General features: G+C 35.9%; 2 protein-coding genes and 1 long non-coding RNA gene across 5 annotated transcripts in view; 1 reads left to right on the forward strand and 2 right to left on the reverse strand.

Annotated features, from left to right (window-relative positions):
- The window catches only part of LOC110829473 (uncharacterized), a 414,372-nt gene that overhangs the window by 243,531 nt on the left and 143,931 nt on the right, over window positions 1-26,910 (forward strand). The window lies entirely within an intron of this gene.
- Osi10a (Osiris 10a) lies at window positions 10,355-15,195 on the reverse strand. Its single transcript, XM_087350999.1, has 2 exons — window positions 14,700-15,195; window positions 10,355-11,229 (listed from the first exon to the last, which is right to left on the reverse strand). Exons 1-2 carry the CDS (start codon window positions 15,190-15,192, stop codon window positions 10,829-10,831), a joined length of 894 nt encoding a protein of 297 aa, XP_087207125.1. The 5' UTR covers window positions 15,193-15,195; the 3' UTR covers window positions 10,355-10,828.
- Window positions 16,524-25,697, reverse strand: LOC110829468 (DUF1676 domain-containing protein Osi9). Its single transcript, XM_022063198.2, has 2 exons — window positions 25,092-25,697; window positions 16,524-18,164 (listed from the first exon to the last, which is right to left on the reverse strand). The coding sequence occupies exons 1-2, from the start codon at window positions 25,591-25,593 to the stop codon at window positions 17,809-17,811; spliced, it is 858 nt and encodes a 285-aa protein (XP_021918890.2). The 5' UTR covers window positions 25,594-25,697; the 3' UTR covers window positions 16,524-17,808.

Here is a 26,910-nt window from a genome sequence, read left to right on the forward strand (position 1 = left end):
CTTTACTTACCTTTTTAGAGAAAAACTATATTTTTTTCTGGAAATGGCATTAATTTTAAGTGGGAATGTGTCAGTGATGGCGGAGTGGTATTCTTCCCTTGTTTCATGACGTATTGCGACTCGATGCCTCAAACTGCCAATGTAACTTTTTCTCCCTTAAATGCATACAGTCCGAAATTTCCTAAAATACACAGGATTCAGCAGGGTTTTTTTTCGTTTTATTTTAATTGTTGGCTGATGCCTCGAAAAGTACTGAATCTACAGAAAAATTCTTTTATACATCGTGAATGAATAGGACTGTATCGAATTTTTAGGGTAGAATTTTAAGAAATGTCGGGCTAGGGACGTGTTTCAGGACGTCGGAGTTCCCAATCGGTTATGCATATTTTGAGTGGGGGGGGGGGGAGGGGGGGCTGAGATCACACTAAAATTAACGTTCTTCGACGCTGCGTTCCGGTTTATGACAATTTCGCGCATTCCTTGTCTGCAGGTCGTACTGTGCACAAGCGATTCCTTCCACATCCTTGCCAACGCATCATTTATAATATTTATGTTATAAGAACGTGCGTAAAATGTGTAAATTATAGAATCGTTATTAGAAAATTAAAGAGACATCAGTAAATTTATGTACTTTGTAAAAATGACACATAAATACCGATTTATATACTTAACTGTATTTCTAATCGAAGTTCTTTGCGTAAATTTGCATATTATTAATGCTAAATAAATTTAGATATTCGCTACGTTTCAAGCCATGTGTTAGCATAATTTTAAGATGTGTCCGCTCAAACTGCCCAGTCTTCCAGCCAAAGCTGTTAAGAAAACATAAGCTAATATATTTCAAGGTTATATAACTTTTGTATTTAAACACTCCTCAGACATTTGTATGTACGATAGGGAATTAAAGATTACATAAATGTCCTGTCCTCCAGTGTCATGAATTCTATTCTAAGTTTTGTATTAGTCAGAAAAATGTTCCTAAATAAGGCAGTATGTATAACACACGTATATAAAAATGTATGTCTACAGTAGGAAAATCATCTTTTTCATTCTGGAATGAGGCTGAGATTCTAAAATATGAAAAGTAATTGCTTCTAGGTCTAATATGCTTACGACTACTTGCAATATTAGCGAGGAGGGTTGCTTTACCTGTGTGAACAACCAAGACATTTATTAGATTAAGAATTATATTTATTAAAACTTAAATTACATAAATATTTAAAATAAAATAAATTAACATAGACTTTAATAATACAAATTCACGTAATATTATCTCTTTTATGATCTACTTTCTACATTCCATTATTCTATGTAAATCTTCAAATAAATTAGTTAATAAATAACATATATGCTAAAATATAGATTTGAGATGAGGTATTACTACACATTTACTTAAACAATCCCCGAGATAACATCATTGTAAACAGTTATAAAAAACTGCAGCGTTAAACAGACCTTGTCACTCTTCAACCGAGTGCTTAATATTATCACGCATGTACTAGATCATATGAATACATATATATCTTATTCCAGTTCTGCTTATTAATATATATGACCCTATTTATGCACTGGATACCGGCCACGAAATTCTATGGATGTTTCTATTTAACACGTTAACATCCATGTTCTGAAGTTTCTGGTCACCGCATATTACTGTTAATATTTTATACCCACAGAAGGAAATTCCCGACGTTGCTCAGTGTCTAATAATTGATCTTATTGTATATGTTTTATTCTGTAGCTGGCTGTTAGAATAGAGAGCAGATGGAAAAACAACTTAGCCAGCATATAAGCTTACATAAAAGCACCTGTTTCATTGGCAAAGTTAACAGTCTACAAAATTTTTATGTTCCAGAGAGGTCTGAATGTGTTAATCTGTCAAGAAATTTGTATTTAAATATCACAGTAGTGCAAGATTCAGTGTATGGTACGATATTTTTATACGAAAATGTCAATTGTTTAAAATTTATGTTACTGTTCTATTTGTAAACATAATTTGATACATTTTTCGTGTACAGATTTAAGCTGATTAACACTGAAGTTATGTGGTTGGCAGATATAAAACGAAAACACGTAAATAGAAGTTTTTTTTCAGTAGGTTCGTTTTAAAAACTGGGGGGGTCTTCGTCTATAATTCTAATAAAGTAACTTATTAATTCTCATGGCGGAGAGTGCGAAGATAATTGTCTTCTGGGATGTTGCGCCATGTAGTCTGGTAGAAGTTTGCAGACGTTTCGGAGGTTCTTGCTACCTCATTCATTATAGCGATGCAGCATTAAACTCTGAAACGTCGGTAAACATCTGCAATACTACAAAACTCAACATTCCACTCAACGTTCGTCTTTTAACTTATTTATATTTAACTTTGCTGTTGTATTTTATTCTGGTTAATAATGCAGTAACAAATAAACTGCAAATAAATACAGGCATACCTCGGATATATTGCGGGTTCGGTTCCAGACCACCGCAATAAAACGAGTCACACGAATTATTTTGGTTTCCCAGTGCATATGAAAGTTATGTTTACGCTATACTGTAGTCTGTTAGTGTGCAATAGCATTATGTCTAAATATACATTGCGAGAATTACCAAAATGTGACACAGAGACACGAAGTGAGCTCATGCTGTTGGAAAAATGACGCCGATAGACTTGCTCAACGCAGGGTTGCCACAAAACTTCAATTTGTAAAAACCGCAATATCTGGTATGTCTGTTTATAAATTCGTCATTAAAAAGCCACATACTGTTCACCACTCTTAATCTTCACAAGCCTCAACTTTCGAGACAAAAATACATTTTTTATGAGTTAAATAACATTATAGCGTAAAATTCACTGAGTACATGCATTGTCGCAGGTCATAATTCTATCTTTATATGGGTTTCAAACTGAAATACAATTTAATATTTTTGTTACTACTTGGTAGTTAAATCTGCCATTACAAAACCATGCAACATTTATTTATATGTGATTAATGGATATAAAGAAATTAATCTAAAATTGTATGATCAAAAAGTATATCTCCAGATTCTATAAGCGTGTGTGATAAAGTCTAAAAGTGATTGAATAGTGTTATTCGTATTTAAAAAAACCTCAGTTAGAGAACGTATCTTAAAATTTGGTTCCTCTCGCCATCATAGTAGGTCATTCAAAGATTGGAGGTATTCATAAACCAAAAAATATATGAAATACTTAGTTTTAAACATTGCAAGTACGCAAAGTATCTATTCACTTTGAGGAACATGGTATATTACTTTAGGTATAAATGTACCAATAGTAGGTTTTAGCATCTGCAAGGAACATGGTACATTAAATTAGTTGAATAAGTAATTTACCAAGCAAAATGTTAGCACTTCCGAGGAACATTCTACCAAAAATTATGTATGCACGTACTAATAGTAAATTCTACCATCTTCTATGAAAATGGAACTTTAAGTCTGTAAATATTACAAATAATTTTAGCATCTCCAAAAAACCTGTTATATTATTTATATATAACAAAAACATTTTTAGACATTTTTTTCCAACATGGTACACTAAGTACGGGTTATAGTTCAAATAATGACCACAGCATATCCTCATATCCTAGGACCACGGTGTATTACATTAAATAACATATGTGAGAACGATTCAAATAAAATTATAGTACGTCCAAGAACATGGTAATTTGAATTACATAATCATTTATATAATTTTGCATCTTCAATGGACGTGGTATTCTATTTCAGAAAAGTTAAATACTAGAACAAATTTACAGCAGTTCCAAAAACATCCTATGTTGCTTTAAGAATAATAACGTAGTTTGTTAATATCTGTGAGGAACATTATGTATTGGCTTGGGTAAAATCAAGATAAGAATTTGCGTACGAGTGTTTATGAACTGCAAGGAATATGGCATATGAAGTTGGGAACATTTATACCAATAATCATATAACACATTAATCTAATGTGTATTTACGTAGCCTGAGTGTGATTTTTACCTATATAAATAAGGTAAATAATTAGAAACAAAAGGAAAACACTGCTCGACTTAAATTGTACAGTCAACACAACACAGTATTATTTAATCATTAATCTAAAATTCTGTACCATTAATAAGTCATAATATATTATCTATATTCAGTCTCGCGTGTCAGTGATTTGTTGTTATGTTGTGAGTGTTGAGTGTAGATGAGCTTTTGAAGTGTTTTAAAAACTTGCATATATAATTATCTGTGGTGGATACACGCAGTAAATTATATTTTATAACCCCGATCTGTAATAGTACTCTGAAACAAATTAATGTTATTGACATGCCTGCATTTCTTTAAATCTTGTCTTTGTCACGAAATACCATTTTTATATCGTCCGTACGTAGGAGTGCATAAGTCCATAAGCTGCCGTTTCAAATTCAGTGAGGGAATATTGTGTTCTTTTTCTAACTATTCTCAGATGGCCTCCTTTTGTAACATCTTCAGAACTGACAACTTTAATTTACGAATTTAACTTACAGAATTCTTATAAATTCAGTTTGTATGTTCAATGAAAGAAACTGTAAATTTGTTACAATGATTTCTGCCTAAATTTATTCAGCCAAATAATAAAGTGTTTATTTTGATGACAAAACTGGAATAATAAAGACAGATGGAATTAGATTCGGACTTATTTTAATATAAAATGGACTGATAAATATATTTGTCATAAAGATTTAAAGCGTTTTTAAAATGTTTCCCATGATCTCAGAAACGCATTTACATGAAGTAATCAGTATGACCCCTTCCACCGGAGTATACCTCTTCGAAACCCTTTCTGCCTGCATATGGAGGGTAACTCGATAAATCGTCAACACGGCTGATGGAATATCCCTTGTGGGAAGACTTCTTGAGGACCGCTACAATAGCAAGGACGAAGGACACCATGCTAAGAATGAAGGCTTTTCCTGAGACTAGGGACAGAGCTGCAATCCCAACTGATAGCATCATGAAGAACTTGAGTTTGAGGGCGATGATGACTGGGAGAGCCATGAGTGCTGTCGAAACCACGATATGCAACATCTTGAACAAATGCTTTCCCTTCAGCACCTTCTTCCTGATTTTCTTCTGTCGGCGGGCTGTGAACAAGGGACCTTTAAGTGAAGTGTTCGGTGCACAGAGACATAAAAAGTAATTAGGAACGAAGTTCGTAATGACATTTTAATATTACTGAATATGCGTGAGGCTTCTTCAGCTACGATTGGGTTCACATAGCTATAAATATTGCAATGAGTATGCTAATGTTGCAATGTTGAAACCATCGTTACATTATCACCTAGAAACTGACACAGAGATTTTATATCTGTTTAGGCTTAGAAGTATTCGAAGCTTATCTAAATTGATTTACGAAGTCAAGTTATAAAAATTGATGTAATTCCTACATGGTTGACGTAGTTTGAATTTTATAAGTATACCTTACTTATGTTTAAAAATATATCCATACCGGTATTAAAACTTATAAATATAATGAACAGATTATAGAAATTATGTATGAAATCGAAACGTTTGTCGGCGTTACACAGAACACTTCAGCATGCCTGATCCCCTGTTCAGTACGCGCTATATTACACGCTCTACAAGTTACATTAACCAGGACGTACACTAAGTTATTTTAAACTGACATCGTATGACTTAGGATGTAATTCTGTCATATATGCTGATGCAGCTGTTAAAAGTTTTGTAATGAAGCCTTTGTAATAGAAGTTCAATATTTTATACAAAATAATATACTGAAACAGAATGTAACATTTATATTTTTCGATAATGTCATTGCATATTTACATATCTTTAAACATGTAATTCCAATTTATCACATATTAGTTGCAAATTATCTTAAGAGAGTTTGTAGGTTAGATCGAGCCCATCACATATCAGAAACTTCTTGTATCTTGTCTTCTGATAAATTCTAAAGAAACACATTTCACTTCTGGCTTGTATGTGGAAGACAAATGTTATTTGTTTGTTTGTTGATGTTAATTAATAATTTATACTTATTAGAAGCCACGGGTGGCAATAAAATCTATTCGTACTGATTTTAATCCTATTAATAAACAAAGTATATATTCACTTATAGAGTTTTTGAACGAGATACTATCTTCTTCGTTGCATGGAAAATGTTAACATATGTGCACTGGATAAATGAATTCCCATTATTTTCATATGGGCTAGTATCCTGGGCTCTGGCGACCACATTCTTTTCGATTCTTGTGAAGTCGATTTATACCAAGCGACGGCCTCCAGCGTAGGGGTCGGTTCCATCCCCAAAAAGGGGACGACCACTCACCATTTGATCCATTCGCCTCACGAAGTTATAGGATTCTCTTTTATAATTTCCTATAAATGCTGCAGGTAGAGCTAGCATACTGAACATTATGGTCTTTCCAATAACCAAGCCTAGAAAACCAAGTCCCAAGGAAACCATAATGAAGTACTTGAGTTTGACCGCAGCGATTATTGGAACCATCGCCGTTATGATAGCCATTATGATCATTTTCATCTTGCGATTCACTCTCTTAATCTTCCTTTTGCGAAAATTTTCACCCACACCTGTTTCGTAAGAATGAACAATGAACTTACAATAATTTTAATAATAATTATTAATAATATATGGCTGGGTGTGTAGGTTCAGTAGTTTCTTAAATTAAGTTACTGTAAAATTAGATTTGAGGTTCTCACGGAGATGAAAATATTGATCGTTGTCTTATCGGTTGTGACTCCATGCGGTATTGTTGAATTACAAGATTGCATGGTGTTATAGTGCAAAAACGTACTATGCGAATTTCTGTAATAAGTTGACGCACGGTTAAATAAATTTTAAAAAAATAAACGCAGGATTTAAAATTATTTGTTGAAAATTTTTAAAGAACAAAGCACATATGAGGTATAAGTTCTTAACTAATTAATTAGCTTGTATAAAACTCAGTGTATGTAATTTTGCCAGAGGATGGTTACTGCGCAGACGCTACAAAAGACAAGGCCAATTTGTAGCCTACGTGTGTTATTACATCTTCACTCTCGTGTTTCTTTCTACTGAGATTTAGAACTTCATTGAATCTGTAAGCAATTGGAACGTAGTTTATATAACTTCTGTATGTTTTCAATGGGCATTACACTAATATTTAAATAAATAACAGAGAACTAGGTTATAAAATTATGACATGTAATGAAATAGCTCAGAGCAAATCTGTGAATGCTGATGAATCTTAGATTTCCGTATAAGTAAGGAGATTTTGTTAATATATGTACCGGTCTATAAAATGTATCTCTCAATCGATATAGAGCAGATGTAATTAAACATTACTTTCCAATTTGCAATAAATATTAAAACCATATTTACATCAAGAATGTACATCAGTAATTAATATTTATATATAATTTTGGAATATAGTGCATTAATGTAAACAAATTTTAAATTTAGTCTCTGCTATTAAAATGTATTTTAACCGTAAAAATATAACAAAACTTTATACTCTATATGTACAATACTAACGAAAATACGGACAAACTAAAGTGTAAAATTCACTAAATAACCCAATTTTTTTAAACCGTGCGCAGTTTATGGGTTCCTTCAGGCGCGGAGGCTCATACAGATATATCATTACCCTTCCACATCATTTAAAATTAATAATTTGTTACTTTATTATATTTGCTGATCAGAAAGATTCATTAGATTGTCTATGAACGACACAATAGCAATTGATTTATATACCAGCGAATAAAAATTTCCTTGGATATTATCCATCGTCTAGTAAATATAAAACGTAAAACGACGTTTCGGAGATGGGACTCTATCTCCGTCTTCAGGTTCCTACACAGTTGGGCCCACTAGATAGAGCTAATCCCTATATCCGAAACGTCGTTTTACGTTTTATATTTACTAAACGATGGATAATATCCAAGTAAATTTTTATTCAATTGACTCTTCACCATCGTCAAGAAGTTGTAGATTTTATATACCAGCGAGCTACACGTTTTAACAAATCACACTAACTCACCTTCTCTCGAGTCTTTATTTTCATCGTCGTACACGTCCTCGTCCTCTTCATCGTCCTCTAACGGCAATTCCTCGTCGTTCCGTGGACTCTCTTCCAGAATTTCGTCGTACGGAATCAGCTCGAATCCTTCTTTGTTCAGCAGCTGATGATTCCTGGTGCCGATTCTTAACAACCCGTCCAGCAACGTCGAGGCCCTCGATGTCACACAGTCCACAACTCCACTCTTCCAGTGATCTTTAAAACACTTTAAAATTAAATAGACGGTGTCCCAGAAGTAATACGTCATCCCTTTGGAGTAAGAAATGCGGTTTCTGGTATTTCGATACGTATTCGACACTGTCTTTATTATTTCTGAAGACGGAGTGACCACGTAACTCTGATTGGTTGAGTTTATGGTCTCTGGGTCAGATTGGTTTGCTTTATTAAACAGTGTTTGATTAAACGTCGTGTTGGACAGTTTGACTTCCATGTTTGTGTTGTTTCTTACGTCATTCTTCACAGAAATCATTATTTCAGTACCATTAACCATACCAGAATTTGTAGAGTTATCTCTCTGCATTGATAAGCTATGCTTCAGACTGTACCTGCCTGGAATTGGTGTCCACGGCGACCATTTCGTGTTGGTGTGTGGTGGTATGTGCTCTGATGACGAACTGTTGGTTTTCTGGTAAAATTTAAATTGGTTCGATTCTTGTACGACGTTGTTTCCGCTGTGAATACCTTCGGTTATTAAAGTTTCATTTGATGGATACGCTTTTGGTATTTCAGATGTTTTGCACAATATAAACATGCATAGAAAATATATAGTATTCACAGTTACTTCCATAATTACACACACGGTTTGTTAATGGTTAATCAAACTAAGTTTTAACACGTATAAATGTATTTTCGTAACAGGTGTTTGAGGTTTAACATGTTTCTAAGTCCAAACCAAAATGAAGGTAGCAAGTTGTCTCTCAGTTGTTCTTATAGCTTCTGGTATTTTAAGTTTGCCCTGTATTTGATAGCATGAAACGCTTGAGTGTGTCGTCATGCCAATTTTAGTACAATAATCAAACTTCCACGCGTCGTTATCACACAAAATTGCTATATATGGACGAAACGCTTTGGTGTGGAAACTTTGAACTCTGACAGAACTCTGTAAGTATTAGGTAGATGTCAGGTAACAGTTTAAATTTCTTACGTAAGTAGACTGAACGTGTTACGTTACATTACGGTACAATAACAATTTTCCGGTAACGTAAAACGTATAAAATATATGTATTAATTAAAATCTGTGTTATTTGTGTTACTAAGGCCATCCTATTATTTAGGTACATAGCTGAATATATCACGGAATCAATGGTCGTGAAGGTTAGGTTAGAAGGTGTGTCTGTTGAACCGGTTTGAGTTATCCAGTGACACGGATGTTTCTAAGTCACGTGACCTAAACCTCATATTATGACCAGGAACGAATTTTATTGTGTGTGTCAGATTGTATTCTTTACATTAGTTATAACATAAATATAGCATCACTCTAGTGTAAACCATTAATGGTGTCTGTTAATTTGAAGGATAGGAAAGTGAACTGGGTCACGTGACTTGATGTTACCACGTTAACTAAGAATATACAACATTCCGTGATCAAAAATCTTCCGACAAAAGAAAGTAACTATTGTTTACGTCGTAACCAGACTGAATTTATTGTTAGTGTAGAACGACGTATGATAAGATGATTATGGATAAGTGATAAGGCAGTTTCGTCCTGAAGCTGGTTACTACAGGAACTTTCTGTTTATATGTAGGCCTATGTAGAATCTATTTCATGAAATATTTCTGGCCTACCACACGTTTTCTTAAACTTATAAACCGGCTTCAATGAAGTTGAATTTTGTGGAGTAGATCGAAAGTTTGTTGGGCGAATTTCATTTCCGTTTGAATCCGCCCTATATAATTCATACTTCCACGTCTCGGACTTGTCAGTTTTCTGAAAAAACGAATCTTTGTACATAATATTGATTATATAGTACAGTGTAGATCTTATTATAATTAACATATTTAGCTAAATTATTTTTTCTCCAAGAACGAAAAAAAGACTATGTTTTCCGAGTTATCTGTGGCGTGATGGATAGTAGTTATGTAATAACAGATTCCTATATAAACGTTTCGACCAATGAACTGTGCGAAGTTTCAAATAACACATTTGTAATATGTGTTCTGCTCTATAGTAATTAATTAATTAATTAGTGTTCTGTCTGACGACAGGTCCATATGAACAGGATCCTTCCATCCTTTTCTCGGACTGGGACCTGTTCATATACGTTCTTGGCAGATGATCCAGAAGTGGTTTGCCATTGCCTTCTTCTGTGTGTGAATGGAGTAATTGTTGGGATGCCACGGAGGAAAACTCCGTGTTGCCTAGACCACGGCCTTGCCCAACACAAGTTATAAATTCGGGCAGGAAATCTTTTTGCTAAAGCTGTCATTTGCCACTAGACTATAATTATATTCGAATGTTTCAGAACTTGTTAAGCAATAAATCTTAATGAAATGCATTACTAACATTAATTACTCATTAAATGCAACTGTAAATCTTACAGAACAGTCCTTGTGCCCACATATTTCTTCTTTCTCTCGTTGTTCATCATTGTTCTGTTTAAACTTGCTTTATCCGCCTCTGTACGGAACACGTTTTGTGATTATCAAATTAAGGACACAAATGCGAGTGCGTAGGAGAGATGAGAAGTGCTTATAGTTGGTAGGATCATTAAAAATAGTGTGTAACCAATAACCAAAATGCGTCCTGCTGTATGTATTTGTGGCGAATTTAAATTTGAAGTAATGCCTTAAGATTTATCAGTTTCCTCCCATACGAAATTTCGAATTCCTTTGGGTTCCATAATATTACCAATCCTGTCCCTTTCTCTATAAACGGGTTCCCGAAAATCGTCAAACTGTCCTTCATATTGGTGAAGACTGTCTTTGTTATGATGGGAAAATGTCTGTGGTCCCAGGGGCCCGAAGGAATCCCCGAATGTGTTCTGTAAATGAGACTGTTGTGGTTGCTCTAGGAATAGCAAAGAGTTTAGGCCGAGGACCGTAGTAACGAACACCGCCAACTTGCTTAGCAATAGGGCCTTCTTCGAGACGATGATCACAACACCGATGAGTAGAGGAATGAGTGTGATCAATTTCAGTTTAAATCCCAATAGCAGGGGCACCAGGATGTGTCTCAAGATAAGTCCACCTGAAACAATGAAGAAGTTTGAAAATATGAAACATTGGTTCCTGAAGAATATATATGGGACATGAGTAACATAAGGCTGAGGAAATGTACATCGTAAGGTTCTTCACAACTAGTACACTTCGAAATATATTATTATTTGTTCAAAATTTGAACTGATTTTAATTTTATAACAATTATTTATTTTAATCCGTCTTATCACAATATTTAAAATTTCTTATAATTAAGATAATAAAATATCATTGATGTTCCATATCGATTGATCGATTTACATTTCGGAACATTTACACAACATGTTTCAGTTTTTATAAAACCATCATCAGGTGTAAAATATATTTAAGAATGTAAATCGATCAATCGATATGGAACATCAATGATATTTTATTATCTTAATTATAAGAAATTTAAAATATTGTGATAAGACGGATTAAAATTAATAATTGTTATAATATTCACAATATGACGCAATTACAATATCTTATGATTTTAATTTAATTAATATTTTATTTATGCATAATATTTAGCTCATTTACTTATTAATTATTTTTTAATAAATTTTTGTTAGTGTTTGGCTGTTTTAATAAATAAATTGAATTGAAATCAAGAGGATGGTACGGGTCAGATGATAAACCTATACAGAAATTCGTACCGAGAGCCCTGAATGGAAAGAATTACTTGGAAGACGTGAAATTACTTAAGATACGTGAAGTAATTTAAGCGTTTTTATGAACAGAAGTTGCGAGAATCTGAAGGAGAGAGCAGATGTGGAAACCAGCCGCTTCGTCTGAATATATGTCGCCCAGTTTGTTTAATGTAACTGGGACGATGCGACTCATGAAGACAGGTTGTGCCTTTGCAGACAATTCTTAAGCTGTTCTGTTCTGTAAGCGCAGAAACGAGCATCTGCGAGTTCTTATGCTTGTAGCAGTAACCTGAATATGGTGTTACAAATTGGTACTGTAACTAACACATTAGCCTCGCAATGTGAATGCGTGTCACACAAGTGAATGAAAAGCACATTCATTAAGTCTACTCCTCGTCACAAAATGTCACAGTATGTTTTCATGGCTTAAAAATTCCATTGAACAACGATTTTGAATGGAAATATACCATCGTCCTCCTGTTCTACGCTATAGACTGTCTCTAGAATTCAGACAGCATCATCAGAGAACTATAAAAATTTGGAAATGTTTGCCCCAAGACAAAATAAGGCTCCTTTCTACATAACTTTATTTGGAGTTTCCACTCCAAGACTGAAGAGATCGTATCGTATTGTTTAGTGTCGATATGTGAAATATGTCCAGCTTCATCTCCAAGGCACTACCTAGGAGAAGTTGCCGGGTTTGAACCTCGGCCACGTTATTATCTATACTAACATATTTCACGTATTATTTGGTAACTCCAGGTGAATACAAAAATAGTGTCTTGACGTCAGCTAAAATTTCCTAAGATGATAAAGTTGCGTCATATTGTGATAAATATATATTTGTTTAAATCTTGTCAGTCTAATTACAATAAAATTCCTATTAAATATTAAAATATTACCATAATTAACATTTAAATATTTAAAATATATTAAATGATATTCTCTGTCGAAATGTTCGATTTACATTAGAAAATCACTTTTTACACGACATGTGATGTTCTAATGTAAATATGACTTAACTGGTGATTATGTTAGGCAGGCAACCTACAGTTCCTTCACCGCGTCCAGAAATGACTGATCCAACGAAACCGAACAATTATTCGCTTCATGTGATTGAAACATTATACACAAGATGTCGTTAACACAAGTTGTCTGTGAGAATATAGCAGCCTCTAGCGCAAGATCAGAGAACTAGAATGTAACCACAGAACAGCGATGAGATTATAAATTAATTTGTAATAATATTTTTAAATTACTGTTTCATCAAAAAGACATTGATTTTGAGGAATGCTTTGGCGTTTTTTAACTTTTTTCAGGGGTGGGCATTTATTATAACACTTTCACAAATGGTTTTAGAGGAATGTCATTGCATAATTAACATTGCGGAATTTACATAAAATAAGAAAAATGATCACTTAGAATAAACAAAGGCTTACTCCAAAATGGACGACAAATACTTAGAAGTGAGTAAGTTAACTCTATTTCCCTAAATAAGGGTCTTATTACACCCCAAGTTCTGGTCATACAAATACATAATTTTCTCTTACCTCACGTCAGAGTACATTCAGACACTCAGACTAACTTAGACTTGCTTAGAATAGCGGTCAGCAACCGACAGTTCGCAAACCGCATAAGGCTCCCTATTAATTTTAGCAAAAACAAACTAACAGGTATGTACTGTACATACGTGTCGACTCATCCCTCAAATGAATGGCGTACTACAGGAAATATTTATAATTAATTGAGTATAACTTAATATGTAGGTAGGCCTATTATATATTTAATAAATAACATTACATTCTTCTTTCTTATATATGAAATTTATATTAGTAATTATTTGGTCAATCTGTTCAAGATGATATAATGGTTTCTTTTTAATTTTTACAAAATTACTTTCAAATGCACTTACGAGTGGAAATCTCTTTGGCTTCATCTGGAAAACAAAGATATACACACATAAAGCTACTTTCCATAAAGCTTTTGTTTTATTACAAAAAGCTCTTTCTTTCTTAAAATGTTTCCGATCCCTCAATTATAATTATAGACCACTTTTCAAATCCATACAGAAATTTCATAAACTATATACTAACCACATTTAGTCAGCACAAAAATTTGGCTTCAGAAGGGTTAGAAATTGTCAGGCTTTCGGAAGATGTCGATAGATGTCCACACCCAACAGGTGCTGTATTTGTAATGTGGGAAGATTAAGATGACAAAGAGGTAATGTAGTTATAAAATACTTGTAATCCTGGGGTCTCGGGTTCGATTCCCGGCGGTGCCCGAATTTATAACTTGTGTTGGGCAAGACCGTGGTCTAGGCAACACGGAGTTTTCCTCCGTGGCATCCCAACAATTACTCCATTCACACACAGAAAAAGGCAATGGCAAACCACTTCTGGATCATCTGCCAAGAACGTATATGAACAGGTCCCAGTCCAAGAAAAGGATGGAAGGATTCTATTCATATGGACCTGTCGTCAGACAGAACACTAAATAATAATAAGATGAAGTGGTCTAGCGGTTAGAACGCTGGCCTTGTAATCCTGGGGTCTCGGGTTCGATTCCCGGCGGTGCCCGAATTTATAACTTGTGTTGAGCAAGGCCGTGGTCTAGGAAACACGGAGTTTTCCTCCGGGGGCTTCCGTGGCATCCCAACAATTACTCCATTCACACACAGAAGAAGGCAATGGCAAACCACTTCTGGATCATCTGCCAAGAACGTATATGAACAGGTCCCAGTCCGAGAAAAGGATGGAAGGATCCTGTTCATATGGACCTGTCGTCAGACAGAACACTAAATAAATAAAATATCACTAATTGTACGCACCCGTTCCTGCTGTCCGGTCATTGTATGTGGGGTAGCCCCGTTCAATGACGAATTCCATCACCCCTGCACCGTTAACCATGGGCCCTACTTTCATGAATAATCCCGGATGGATAAGACTCATATCCCATCTCAAAGATCTCCTCGCAATTAATTCTGCAGTCGCCTCCAATACGTTCCTGTAATCGGTAGTGTCCATATCTGGTGTGACGACTGTCTTAGGTGATTTGTCGTTTAAATCCTTGATCAAAGTCACACCATGTGAAATCTCTACACTCTCATGTTCACTGGCGTCCATTAGACCAGCTAGAGCGCCTTTATTGAAACAAGGTAACACGTGTCCAATAGAATGTCCATGTTCATTCCGCAGACATTGGTGAAAAGTGTAACTGAAACCATAGTTCCGATCATTATCAGGATAGTTTTCCTCTGATGGCATCACAACAGAACCACAGATGTACACGAAGCTCGCGAGAGGAAGAAACAGCCTAGCCATCAGAATAACCATCACTAAAGAACTTCTGAACAATTGTAACAGAAACTTGTGGGTTTCGGCGTATATATTCTCTCTTGAACCGTGTTAATGGCATGGAACTAACGTGTAATATATTCAGATTTGTTATCATTTGTTTTCTCTGTAAGAGAAAGTTTCAAAGACGTTTAATTTACAACAAAAGAACGGTACTTGTATCTGATTGCTATATAAAAATAAATAAATTTGTTAATTATTTAAATTAGCGTGTTTGTAATAAATGTAATTGATAATATAAATTTAACATCTGCTTGTATGAATGTGTATTTGTTTTATATTTTTATTAAACGAATTATATGTATTTTTGGCCCAGTTTTAATTATCTGATAAATGAATCTTTCCCAGTGGACACGCAAAGATGAACAAAACACAAACCCTTTCTAACGGAAACTAAAGTCGGCTCTCACGCAAGGTCAGATAAAACCCATTGTATGTAAAATACTCAAAATAATGTTTTATTTTCGTCTTTTTCATGACTACCCTATGGATGTGAATGAAACTTGGTATTTCTGGCGTCTGTACTTTATATTAGTAATTTCGACTCGGCTCGGTACGCCACGGTCAGTGTCATACTGCCTCCATCATCAGGGTATGAAGATTTCTGTCTTCTGGGTTATTGCGCTGTGTAGACTGGTCGATGTTAACCAACGTTTCAGAGGTCATACTGCCTCCATCATCAGGGCGATGAGTATGAAGATTTCTGTCTTCTGGGTTGTTGCGCTGTGTAGTCTGGTCGATGTTAACCAATGTTTCAGAGGTCATACTGCCTCCATCATCAGGGCGATGAGTATGAAGATTTCTGTCTTCTGGGTTGTTGCGCTGTGTAGTCTGGTCGATGTTAACCAATGTTTCAGAGGTCATACTGCCTCCATCATCAGGGCGATGAGTATGAAGATTTCTGTCTTCTGGGTTGTTGCGCTGTGTAGTCTGGTCGATGTTTACCAACGTTTCAGAGGTCATACTGCCTCCGTCATCAGGGCGATTCAACACAGAAGATAGCAATCTTCGATAATAAATATGCTGTGCCACGCACTTGTAATTATGTAGCAACTGCTCAATATTAGTGACAACTTCTGTCCACTTCCAGTCATCACATTCTGCCTTTCTGAAATGCACCCTTCCTGTACCCTTCAAGTTTTTTTGCATTTCTTCAAGTGAGAATTTCCTTAGTGGGTTCCACAACAATTTTCTGCAAGCATTTGTTGTATCTACCGTCTGACCTGCATATTAAGCTAATCGTACTTTTTTTCGATGGGTTAAATGTTAATGTGTTTTGAAATAAATAGACTTGCAACTTAAAAATATCAAATTTTATTAAGAAACATTTAAATTATTAAATAATTAATTTAAGAATGGAACATACAAATGTAATTCAACAATATTAACAATGATAATTATAAATATTTTGTTTGTTTTAGTTTTAATGTTGAAGTTGGTGACCTAGTTATATGTAGCAGTCGCCGTCAGTGAATGTTCCGTTAGCCGGGGTCGTCTATGAAACCAGTCATTCTGTCAGTCAGTCACAGCGTTCTGGTCTAACTACTCACAGTCTCATCAAAAGCAAAACAGAACTAATGTTTTATTGTTAGTCACATCTTTGGTCGTGTTGAGAAATACTCCTTCCCCGAGTAGTTCCGCGTTATCGTAATTAATGTTTTAAAGCAATGGCTTCTAATCGTGGGTGATGGGAACATGAATCTCTTGTCAGCATTTTGTTTATGGTTTTTCACTTAATTAAGTTACGATAAACTTCAAGATTTTTTTGTTTTTCATCTCTAAGTCAATGTCCAATTTAAAAGTCAAGATATAACTTCCTCAAAAATATTCACATGTAAACATTTAACAGAAATATATGTAATCTTTTCAGTGTTAAGAAAGAGATATGTCGTTTTGAGGTATTATTCTTTCCAGTCTTTAATTTACTCATTACTTCAGAAATTATAATAATAATAATTATTTGTTGGTATCCAAGAACGGAAACTTTGGGTTTCCATGGAAATATACAAGTATAATACGGTTATTTGTACAGTCAATAAAATGACTAAGCGTTTAAATGCTAGTAAATGTGATATAAGTAATGTCGTTATACAGTATATAGGCTAAGATAATTACCAATTCTTCTCCGGAATTTGTGTTCTTTAGGTTTTGTCGTGTAAAAGTATATAAGTCTCTGATCTATCCACGAATCAAGTATCCAGTTTAGTCTCTAGTAATGTCTATGGAAAACAGATCTGCTTGTTGATATTTAGTGTGAAAGAGGTAGCGTGTATCTGAGAAATATTTTCTTAGATGTTTTTCATTGTTTTATAATAAAGTGCGGTTTACATTGTTATACTAATTTTCGTCTGTAATTAAATAATTTAGGTGCTAAAAGACTTTATATTTGTCCTTTGCGTGACTATTTCTCTCCGGAAAGTGCATTTGTATACAAACAAACGACAGTTACATTACCAAAATAAAATATCGGACTCGATCTAATTGCGACCTCAGCATAAATATTCTTGACATCGTCTTTACACCCATGAAAACGACTTGGAAACAGGATTTGTGTAGTTTATATTTTAAGCCTGGTAATTTCAACTATTCCTGCTTCGTGTCGGCAGAATACGCCCGGTAGGCGAGTTGATGTGGATCGTTGTTCTCGGCGTCGGGTAGAGCTCTGCCGTAGTGACCGTGCCCATGTTCATCGCCGTAGGAACTGTGCGTGTAATGTGGGTGAGCCACTACTTCGTAGGTTTGGGTGTTTTGCTTGTTTCCCAGTAGTTTCTGGAGGCCGATAAGTCCTGCCAGGAGCAGAGCGAGTTTACCCACAAGTAGGGCCTTCAGAGCCAGGAGTGCCAAGCCGCCCAGTGCCAGGGGAATCAAAGCAGCAGCCTTCAGCTTGAAAAGCAGGAGAAGAGGCAACAACATCTTCAACCTCTTCTTCTTCCCTCGTGCTGAAACAATTCGATTTAGTTGGTAAGTTTCGGACAACAGAAGTATCTTTGATAATCTCGAAAAATCAGGGCTCAGATTTTGAAGTTCGGAGAACAGGGTGTCTTATGATACAGTAAATTTGTTTCGAGCTGAAGAGAGGGATTTCCGATTGTATTGTAGCTGATCCCTTCTGAAAAAAAATCGATAATGATAAGTTGAAAACTAAACTTAATGCGGAGGAAATATTTGTCTTCGTATATCTGTGCAATGTAAATTTGAAAATAATGGACTTGTGCCTTTGGATATCACTCTGAAGTCGAATATATGGAACATCGAAAAGAAAACAGGTAGAAAGCAGCTCCATATAGTAAATGTATCTGCTTGTTTTGTCAGACGAATCATCTTAATACAAGTTACGTATCTTGTCTTAAGTTCGCTTTCATTGATAACATTCCGAAAGGAGTCAAACAGGAAACTCGCTGGGTAAATACGACGTGCCCTCCTGCTTTACGTCGGGTTACTCACCGGCTTCATCTGTCCTTGTTTGACCTGGAAGCTGTACGCCGGATATCTGACTTTCAATTGAAATATTAAGGTCAAGATTAAGACACTTAACTTTAGATGTACCTACTAGGGCAACGGACGTCCGGGTTTACGCCCAGGTCAGTCCACGTGGGACTTGTGGTACAAAGAAGTACTAGAAAAGATTTTCTCCAAGGCCTTCGGTTTTCCTCTGTATTATTCCATTGCTGCTACAGTTCACTCATCACTCATTTATCATCTTGGGGATAGGTAACCCAAGTTTCACAAAGATATAAACTCGCCCTATTGCAACATTGACCATAATGAATGGGTTTATTAGTCTCAGGTTTCTTAAGAAGTATGTATGTGATGGCATATGGTTGTGACAATGAGCTCAGTCTGGCCCACAGAGTTCGTAATGCAAGTACCCATGACAAATATGGTTAAGCATTGCTCCTTCATAGTAGGTCGGACCCGGATTTGATTCATGGCATGGAAACCGTCTTACACGACAATGTTCGAGTGTTTTTTTCAGACGCTGTAGATAAATTAGGCCTATATTTAAATTCTTTGTCTGTTTTTGAAAGAAAATGAGAGAGGTTCTGTGTAACATTCAATTCCCAAGCTGGAGGAAATCCCTGTTGGCCTTTAGCGAATATTTAATACGTTTCCCTCCATATCTGAAGGACGTGTCCTTTGTTTTCAGTCTTAGGATGCGTCGTGCGTGGTGACAACGGAAATGGAGCCGGTAACACTCAGATTAAATATATACCATTAATTCCTCATGATTTTTATCGCAAATAAATGATTAGGGTATGCGCGGTGTAGTAGACTTGCTAATCTAAGATGTCTGCCTTCTGGGTTGTAGCGCTATGTAGTCTGGTAGAAGTTTCAGAGGTCCTTGCTGCCTCCATCATCAGGGCGATACGGCCCAGAAGACAGCCATCTTTGTACTCACCGCAATGAGAACCTTAAATCTTACCAAACGAAAACTATTATAAATCAAAAGAAATGTTTAAGTCCTGTGGGGTTATGTTGTATTCAGGGTTAATTGTTTCTTGTGTCTGAGCACAGCGTAATAAACATGTGTGGGGATGAAGGTAAAACTCCATGAATTCTTAACATCTGCACTAAATTTTTCATCTGCTTAACCCCCGGAGAAAGAAGGAGTTACAAAATTTGAACGCTTATATAGGTCACGTAATGTTGTTAGGTTAGTTCAAACAAAGAAGTCTATCAATACTTCCGGAGAGAAATCTAAGACCAATATAATAATTTGATATTTCATTAATTATTTATTTTATACAGTCTTATAAAATCATCATCTTAAAATGCATTTCGTTGTTTTCAGTCGACATGCAAGTTGTGCTACTATATGGGTACACCTTTAATTCCTTACATTAAAAACATGATGGCTATAAACTAACACAACGAAGTTTCCATAGCAGGGCGGAGGGATCATGTCAGCCCGGTTGCTTCTTCGAGAAACAAAATATAAAAAAATATTCTTAGTCTGACTTTCTCGCTTCAGTGGTACCCCATATAATGCAACACACCAGAAACGTTAAAGATAATTAGTCAGCATCAGCCAGACAGACGCTCATAGCAAGCTTAAGTCACTTTACCGTCGAGATGGCTGACAGTGCGTTTTGTTTGATCGGTTCTGCTACACCGTAGTGTATAAAGTATCATTTAACCACGAAAGCAAGACAGGAGAATTCTTTTTTTGTTTCAAAATATGTTAGACGGACTAACACGGTTAATATAAAAACTGCGATCCTGTTCCAATGTGAAAACGGTGACTAACTTTGCGTCTCATAAAACTAAGGAACTTGTTAACCGGTTGAGCATTCATTTTTCAAAGAAAGTCTCAGTGATCTAACGTCAATTAAGGCAGTCTAAGGGATGTACCTTACATGACCTTACATGAAGTACAGTGAATTCGTCAAATGTCAGTTACATGAAGAGGTTCTTATGTCGAATCCACGTGGAGAGAAAGGAGTGTCGTATATATATATATATATATATATATATATATATATATATATATATATATATTATTCAGACGTGGTGACGTAATACTTGTTCTCTCTTCAGCCATTCTATTAAATCTTGTACAGTGACTTGGCTTTTCCTTTTATTTCACAGGGTTTGTATAGCGACGGTTTTAACGAAAGTGACTGCAGATTTCACTAGTCGTTTCAATGTCTAGCACAAGAACCTACAGGTTTTTGCCTGTCCTCAACTACCGCGATGACTTTGTTTTTTGCTACAACAAAAGATGAAATGGAATCCTTGCAAACGATCTAAAGCACGTGTTGTCAATATGAGCGTAAAAGATAAATGTTATTTCTACAATTGTTTATATTTCACACCATTGAAAATGGTTCACTGTAGATTTTGGTATATCTGTTCATAAAACAATCAGTGTATACGATATTAATAATTAATAATGAAAATTATTACTTTCGAGTATATTTTAATTATGTTAAGTCGACAAGTATAATGTGTAGTTGTTTATTCAGAGATGTTTTGAAGTAGGTGATATATGGTAATTTTTCTGAAGAAATTAATCCGAACCGGCCTCTACGCAAATATAATTACCCACCTACGCAATTATCTTTGACAGACGAAATACTTAACAAATTTTGGGAGATCTTAGTTCGTCCCGGTGTGACTATTATGGACATCTAAATTCGCGTTTAATTGCAAAAAGATTAAACATCTAAACATTACTATAGAATAACAACGTAGATTATTATTGACTGTTTTTAACTTTTTAGGAGACAGTGATACCGAACATCTCAGCCGTGTATTTAGCATTCGGAAGGTCCTGGATTCAAATATTGTCCCGTGATACCGAGAATCCTGACAGATATTTTGTGCTTTTCCTCAGTCCCTCCAGACGACTGCTGGTATACTATCTCACATCAGGTTAAGAACGCTTTGTTCCATATCCTTTCCAATTCATTGTTCGTTAATAATCCTTTCATACGACGCTCTATAACCTGAGATGCTGACAGCATCGTTAAACAATTCACAAATAAATTAAAAATAAGAGTCGAAGTTATGTAGCGCCTTCATGGTTCGGTGAGGCTTCACTCAGACCGTAGAAAAATCTGATCGTTATAAGGCGTTTTGTTTGAAAGTGGGCAGATTTCGTGTTATTTTCAGGACGTGCATAAACTGAAGCCTACTGTGAAGAGTGGTTGTCCGTCCGTCCATCAACATTCTCACTTTTAAAACTACCGAAATTATTCTTATTAGGCCCGGAGTCATTTTTATCAACATGGATCAACCCTACTTTACATTAAGATCTAATCTGTATTTTTCTCCATGTCTAAGAAAACAACTGATGTGTATCTTACATGGCATAACATGCAGGCGTTATTAAAATGTGTTACTTTTGTTTGAAATAGTTTCAATGTAATTAATATTTAACGAGCTTCAAGAATAACGATTTACAGGTATCTGTAATGCGATTAGCTGTGCAAACAAATGTCTATTTCAGTTAAGAATTAACAAAGAACGTATTTTTACATAGGCCCACGTGTAATCTCCAAATTGGAGTACACTTTCCTATCCTTTCAATAATTAAAGTGAACTTGTCCTCCAAGATGTACGGATGCTTATTTTAGTTTGTGTATGTATGACACCTGTCGTGATTTCAATGACTATATTGAACCTGAAAATAGAACCAAATTACTAAAATTAAGGATATTTCGTGTATAAGATTTGAGGTTTCCACGACGGTGAGTTTGAAGAGGCCCTCTGAAACGTCGGTAAACTTGTAGCAGACTACACGGCGACACAACCCAGAAGGCAGCCATTGTAGTGAAGTTTTTATTCCCGAGTTTTGGATCCGGTTAAATCTATCTTTTATGCAGTAACTGAAGTGGTTTTATCTTTTTTACAAGTTCCAAGAAACGAGTTACTTCTTTCTACATTAAAATTGTGTCATTGGTGTTAAATTCGCGTTAAGACACATCTAAGAATAGGGTCACGCATTAGTAATAAACAAAAATACAGCCATACCTCGTTATATTGCGTTTCGCAGATATTGCGTTTTTTTACAAATAAAATCATAAAATCCACGACGTTTCGGAGATGGGACTCTATTTCCTTCTTCAGGTAGACCTACTCAGTTAGGCCCAATCGATAGAGCTTATACCTATTTCCGAAACGTCGTGGATTTTATTATATTATTTATTAGACGATGTAAAATATCCAGAAAAGTGTTCAACAACGCACCATCGTCACAAACTTTTAGAATTGATTTTCTGGACATTGTTTAATATTCGATATTATCAGGGATAAATTTCGTGACTTTTTTAAGGAAATAATAATTGTGGCAATGGTAATGATTCCCATTAATATATTGTGTTTCGGTTTTGATTCTCACTACAATTTTATCCAGTCACTAGATACCTATCTGAACGCTTAATAATATGGTTTTAGTTTCTTCGAAAGTTAATTCCGGTGATCGCTTGATGTAAGGTGTTCACGGTCTTGTCACGAGCAAATTTGATGACACGTTCGAATCCCCTTTGACGTAAACTTAATTGAGTCCCGATATAAAGTAGCCCTGTTTTAGAAATGCGTAAAAATAATAATTGGAAGTCATGTCTCAAAGCAAACAGTGGTGCTAGAGGCCTTCTTATATTAATTGTATTTCTTCTACTTCAAATTTTAAACTTGTTTGCGGTATCATACCAACCAGCTCCTGAAAACAGCCCCGGACATCCCGAATACGAAACAGGATTCTAATCACTCAACCAAGACTTTCGATTGAAGATGATAGAGAAAATTATGATGATGAAAGATGAAATACATGGAAGAGTATAGGAAGGTAATAATTACGAAGAAATTGGAGAGAAGAATAAGATGATATGAAGGAGGAGAAAATGTGACGAAGCAGAAGTTTCCTATTTGCTTGTCAGTTCTTGTGCCTCGGCATGGCTGAGGTCAAGGAAACTACGCTTTGTGACTGACTGTAACCAATGGCGTTAGTGTGTACTAGAGATCTTGCGGTCGCTAAGACAAATCCTTTATTATTCCGGTTTCACACATGAAGGCTCATGTGATGAATCACATGTCATGTTTCTCTTGTTTTACGAGTACAAGTAGGTCAGTGCCTCTGTCGTTAATGTACGTGTTCCTGCCAGTGACTTCCAGGGCGATACGCGAAGCACGTGGTATGTACGAAGTGTATAAAATGAACGCACAACCTGAGGTCATGTCTGTCCACATCCTCCAAATAATCGAGGTACGTGTTATACAGACAAATACCTGGTCTGAGTACCGTCCGCTCTCAGGTTCTTGTTAGTGACCTTAATTTTTAAAGGTGAATTACGTGGCAATAACTTATTATCTTCCTGACCGTTACTTTTCATTATCCTTTATCATCTTTCCTTTTTATTTAACTGTGTCGAAAGTCGAGTTCTCAGAAATGATTTTTAGTACAAAAGAAACTGAAATATAACACAGAAGTAGATTTGCACCGGCTGTGGAGGGCCATTAATATCGTAAAGGTGTAAAGTAGAATGACGCAATTTCAAGGTATATGTACTCCACTGGAGAACAGATCTCTTACACCATAATTCATTGGTTAGTAAACTAAGATAGTCCTCTGTAGGCCTCTGTTTGCAAGACGCTTCTACAGTAATTAAAAAGTAAATAATACAGTAGAAAGTATTCAAGGTATTACATATTGTATTCTTTAGCACATTACGTTTCCCTTTCCATCCTGCGAACGAGTTAAATCGTCACATAACTTCTGTTAAAAGGGGTCTTTTAAAAGTAGCAGTTTAATATTGAGTTTTTATGTAAAGCTAACAAATCAAATCTTACAAACAGACAAAATTATTTCTATCGGAAAAAGCAAATGGTAGCCATTGAAGTTCTAAAACACTTTGTATTTAATGATGACGAAAGTGTAAGTTTGATCTAATAAAAAATTCGAGGAATGGTTCAAACACCACGAAGTAATTATTACAATTGTATTACTGATTATAACAACAGATTTATCTTAAAAGGCAAAGGTAATTACTTATTTAAAGACGAAAACTTTATGAAACACGCATACTCATAGGTTGGTAAGAAATCTACCAAGAAACTGTAATGAATATAATTTACTGGGTGACTTAAAATCCTGTATGAACTCGATGCCTGACACTCTGATGTTGGAAACGTCGTTCAATGTCTACAAAGCCAATAAGACAATCATGTACAAAATTCAATGGGCTAGAAAGCGGGATCTGTTAAATTTTATCTGTAGAAAAGTGTAGACCCCTACTGGAAAATAAGAAAGGATTACGCAAGATGTACAACTTCTTAATTTGCTTAATTAAGTAATAAACCACTATCGTCACTGCTTCAAAGACTTTGGAGATGCTCTAAGGAATGAAAATAAGTGGAACATTTACCTTCATCGAGTGTCTTCTTCACTTCCGAGATTGCAGAATCAGGAACCTTGAATTGCAATGTGTGACTCTGGAGGAACCTCGCAATTCTATCAACTAGCAGCGTCTCGACTTGAGCGTCTTTTTCATCAGCATTTTTAGGCAGGCTAGCGTCTAGTTCAGCCTCTGACAAAGCCCGACCGTTCAGTTCACGGGAAACGTCGAGGTCGTCCTGGGTTCGTTTTAGGGACACTCCATCTACAAGATCCACATCACCGGGTCTCCTGAGTGCTCTGTCCACAAATGTCAATGCCCTCATCTTTAAACAAAGTGCAATTTCTTTGTCTCCGCAACTTTGAAAGAATCGATACGCTGTCTCGACCCCTTCTTCAATAAGAGACGCTGATTCTTCTGTAGGAACATCGATGTTTCCTCTAGCATCGTATTCTTCGGGTGATGGAAAAGCGGATGTAATCGCTACGCCCACAGCCGCGAATATCAGCGTCCACTTGCTGATAGCCGTCATCCTGTCTCCCCACACTTGGTGCTCCGAGTTCTTAATGTACAGAACACCACTCGATGTAGCTGTCGCTTGCTTCTCGAATGATCGACTGTGATCCTAGCCTTACACGTTGGTCACTTTTATTCGTTTCCCCCCCACACTAAAAAAAACCCTAAGGTACAGTCTGCCTTGGCAAACGTTTTCATTGACGTGGTTGGTACTTCGGAATTCTGTGGTGATGGTGGTGGTAGCCGTGACGACGACGAAACATCCACAATTTAAAAAATGTGTCAAATGATGAAGAGAACATGTAAGAGTGACAGAGACAAGAATATGTCTGGAGGTAGAAGCGGAAGGTAAACGTGTGGACAAGAGCCAGAAGGGAGAAGGAGGAACTTCAGGTGGGCTGGTACGATACTGTCGACATTTCTACTCGTTCAGTCATTTGAGTTCGGATTGTATACGTTTATACGAGGTAGAACACAAACCTCGTTTTTTTTAAAAAAGAATTAAATACTGTGCTCATTCAGGGGCTCACAGATGATAAAGACGACGAAGGAGGAGGAGAATAAGAAGAATAAGAAGAGGGGGAGGAGATGAAAGAGACGGAAGTTGGTCACTCCTGCGTAGATAACTTAAATATGGGCTGGTCAGACTTGAACTGGTTCTCCACCGTCGTCTTTTCTCCACGAACTCGCGGTAAAACAAGCTTACACATTCGGCTGGCGTGTGTGACGAAATGCAGTTAATATACCTCTAATTTAATCAATAATTAAGATCTTTGTTTCTTTTGTCTTCGTCTTACTGTGCTATTACATTGTCTTTTTCCCCATTCCTTCTCCTGCTTCTTTTAAAACCTGTCCGTTCTTCCTACCGCGGAGGAACACTTTGCTGACGAAGGAGTACGTTGGTTTCATTTTCATGAATGTCTCGGCCTGCGTGTGACACACTAAGATATACGACATGCATTCTCTTGGTGTTGGGCCTACGAAGAATAGACTAAGGGCCGTGGATAGTTTAATTTCGTCTCATTTAACTAAAATTGAGAAACAATAGATAGGCGTACGTATGTAAATATGTTTGGGAAGACAATGGCTATAACGCTGATCGTTACAAACTCACACAAGGGAATAATGTTGCTTCAGTGAGTCTTGGCACTTAAGTACAATATTTCATCTACCAAAGTTATGTAAAATAAATGCAGTGTTAATGATGAGCATAAAATGAACTTGATAGACAAAGACTGAGGACGTTTACGGAAATCTGAATTCAATAAAGCCGGTAATACCTCTAGGAATCGAACCAGTTGACTACAGAATACAGATTTAGGGAGTTAAAACT

The sequence above is a fragment of the Zootermopsis nevadensis genome, unplaced genomic scaffold (genome assembly GCF_977971745.1).
Source record: "Zootermopsis nevadensis isolate Lab colony 2312 unplaced genomic scaffold, Znev_1.0 Znev_ptg000017l, whole genome shotgun sequence".
In the NCBI taxonomy this organism is placed as follows: Eukaryota; Metazoa; Arthropoda; class Insecta; order Blattodea; family Termopsidae; genus Zootermopsis; species Zootermopsis nevadensis.

What these genes read in the sequence shown, in the direction of transcription:
- Osi10a (XM_087350999.1), bottom strand. Translation starts at nt 15,192, where the DNA reads ATGGCTAGGCTGTTTCTTCCTCTCGCGAGCTTCGTGTACATCTGTGGT. An exon ending in TGACCGGACAGCAGGAACGG is followed by an intron (nt 11,230 to 14,699) that starts GTGCGTACAATT and finishes TCATTGTTTCAG; the next exon opens with GTGGACTTATCTTGAGACAC.
- LOC110829468 (XM_022063198.2), bottom strand. Translation starts at nt 25,593, where the DNA reads ATGACGGCTATCAGCAAGTGGACGCTGATATTCGCGGCTGTGGGCGTA. An exon ending in GAAGAAGACACTCGATGAAG is followed by an intron (nt 18,165 to 25,091) that starts GTAAATGTTCCA and finishes GAATTGTTTCAG; the next exon opens with CACGAGGGAAGAAGAAGAGG.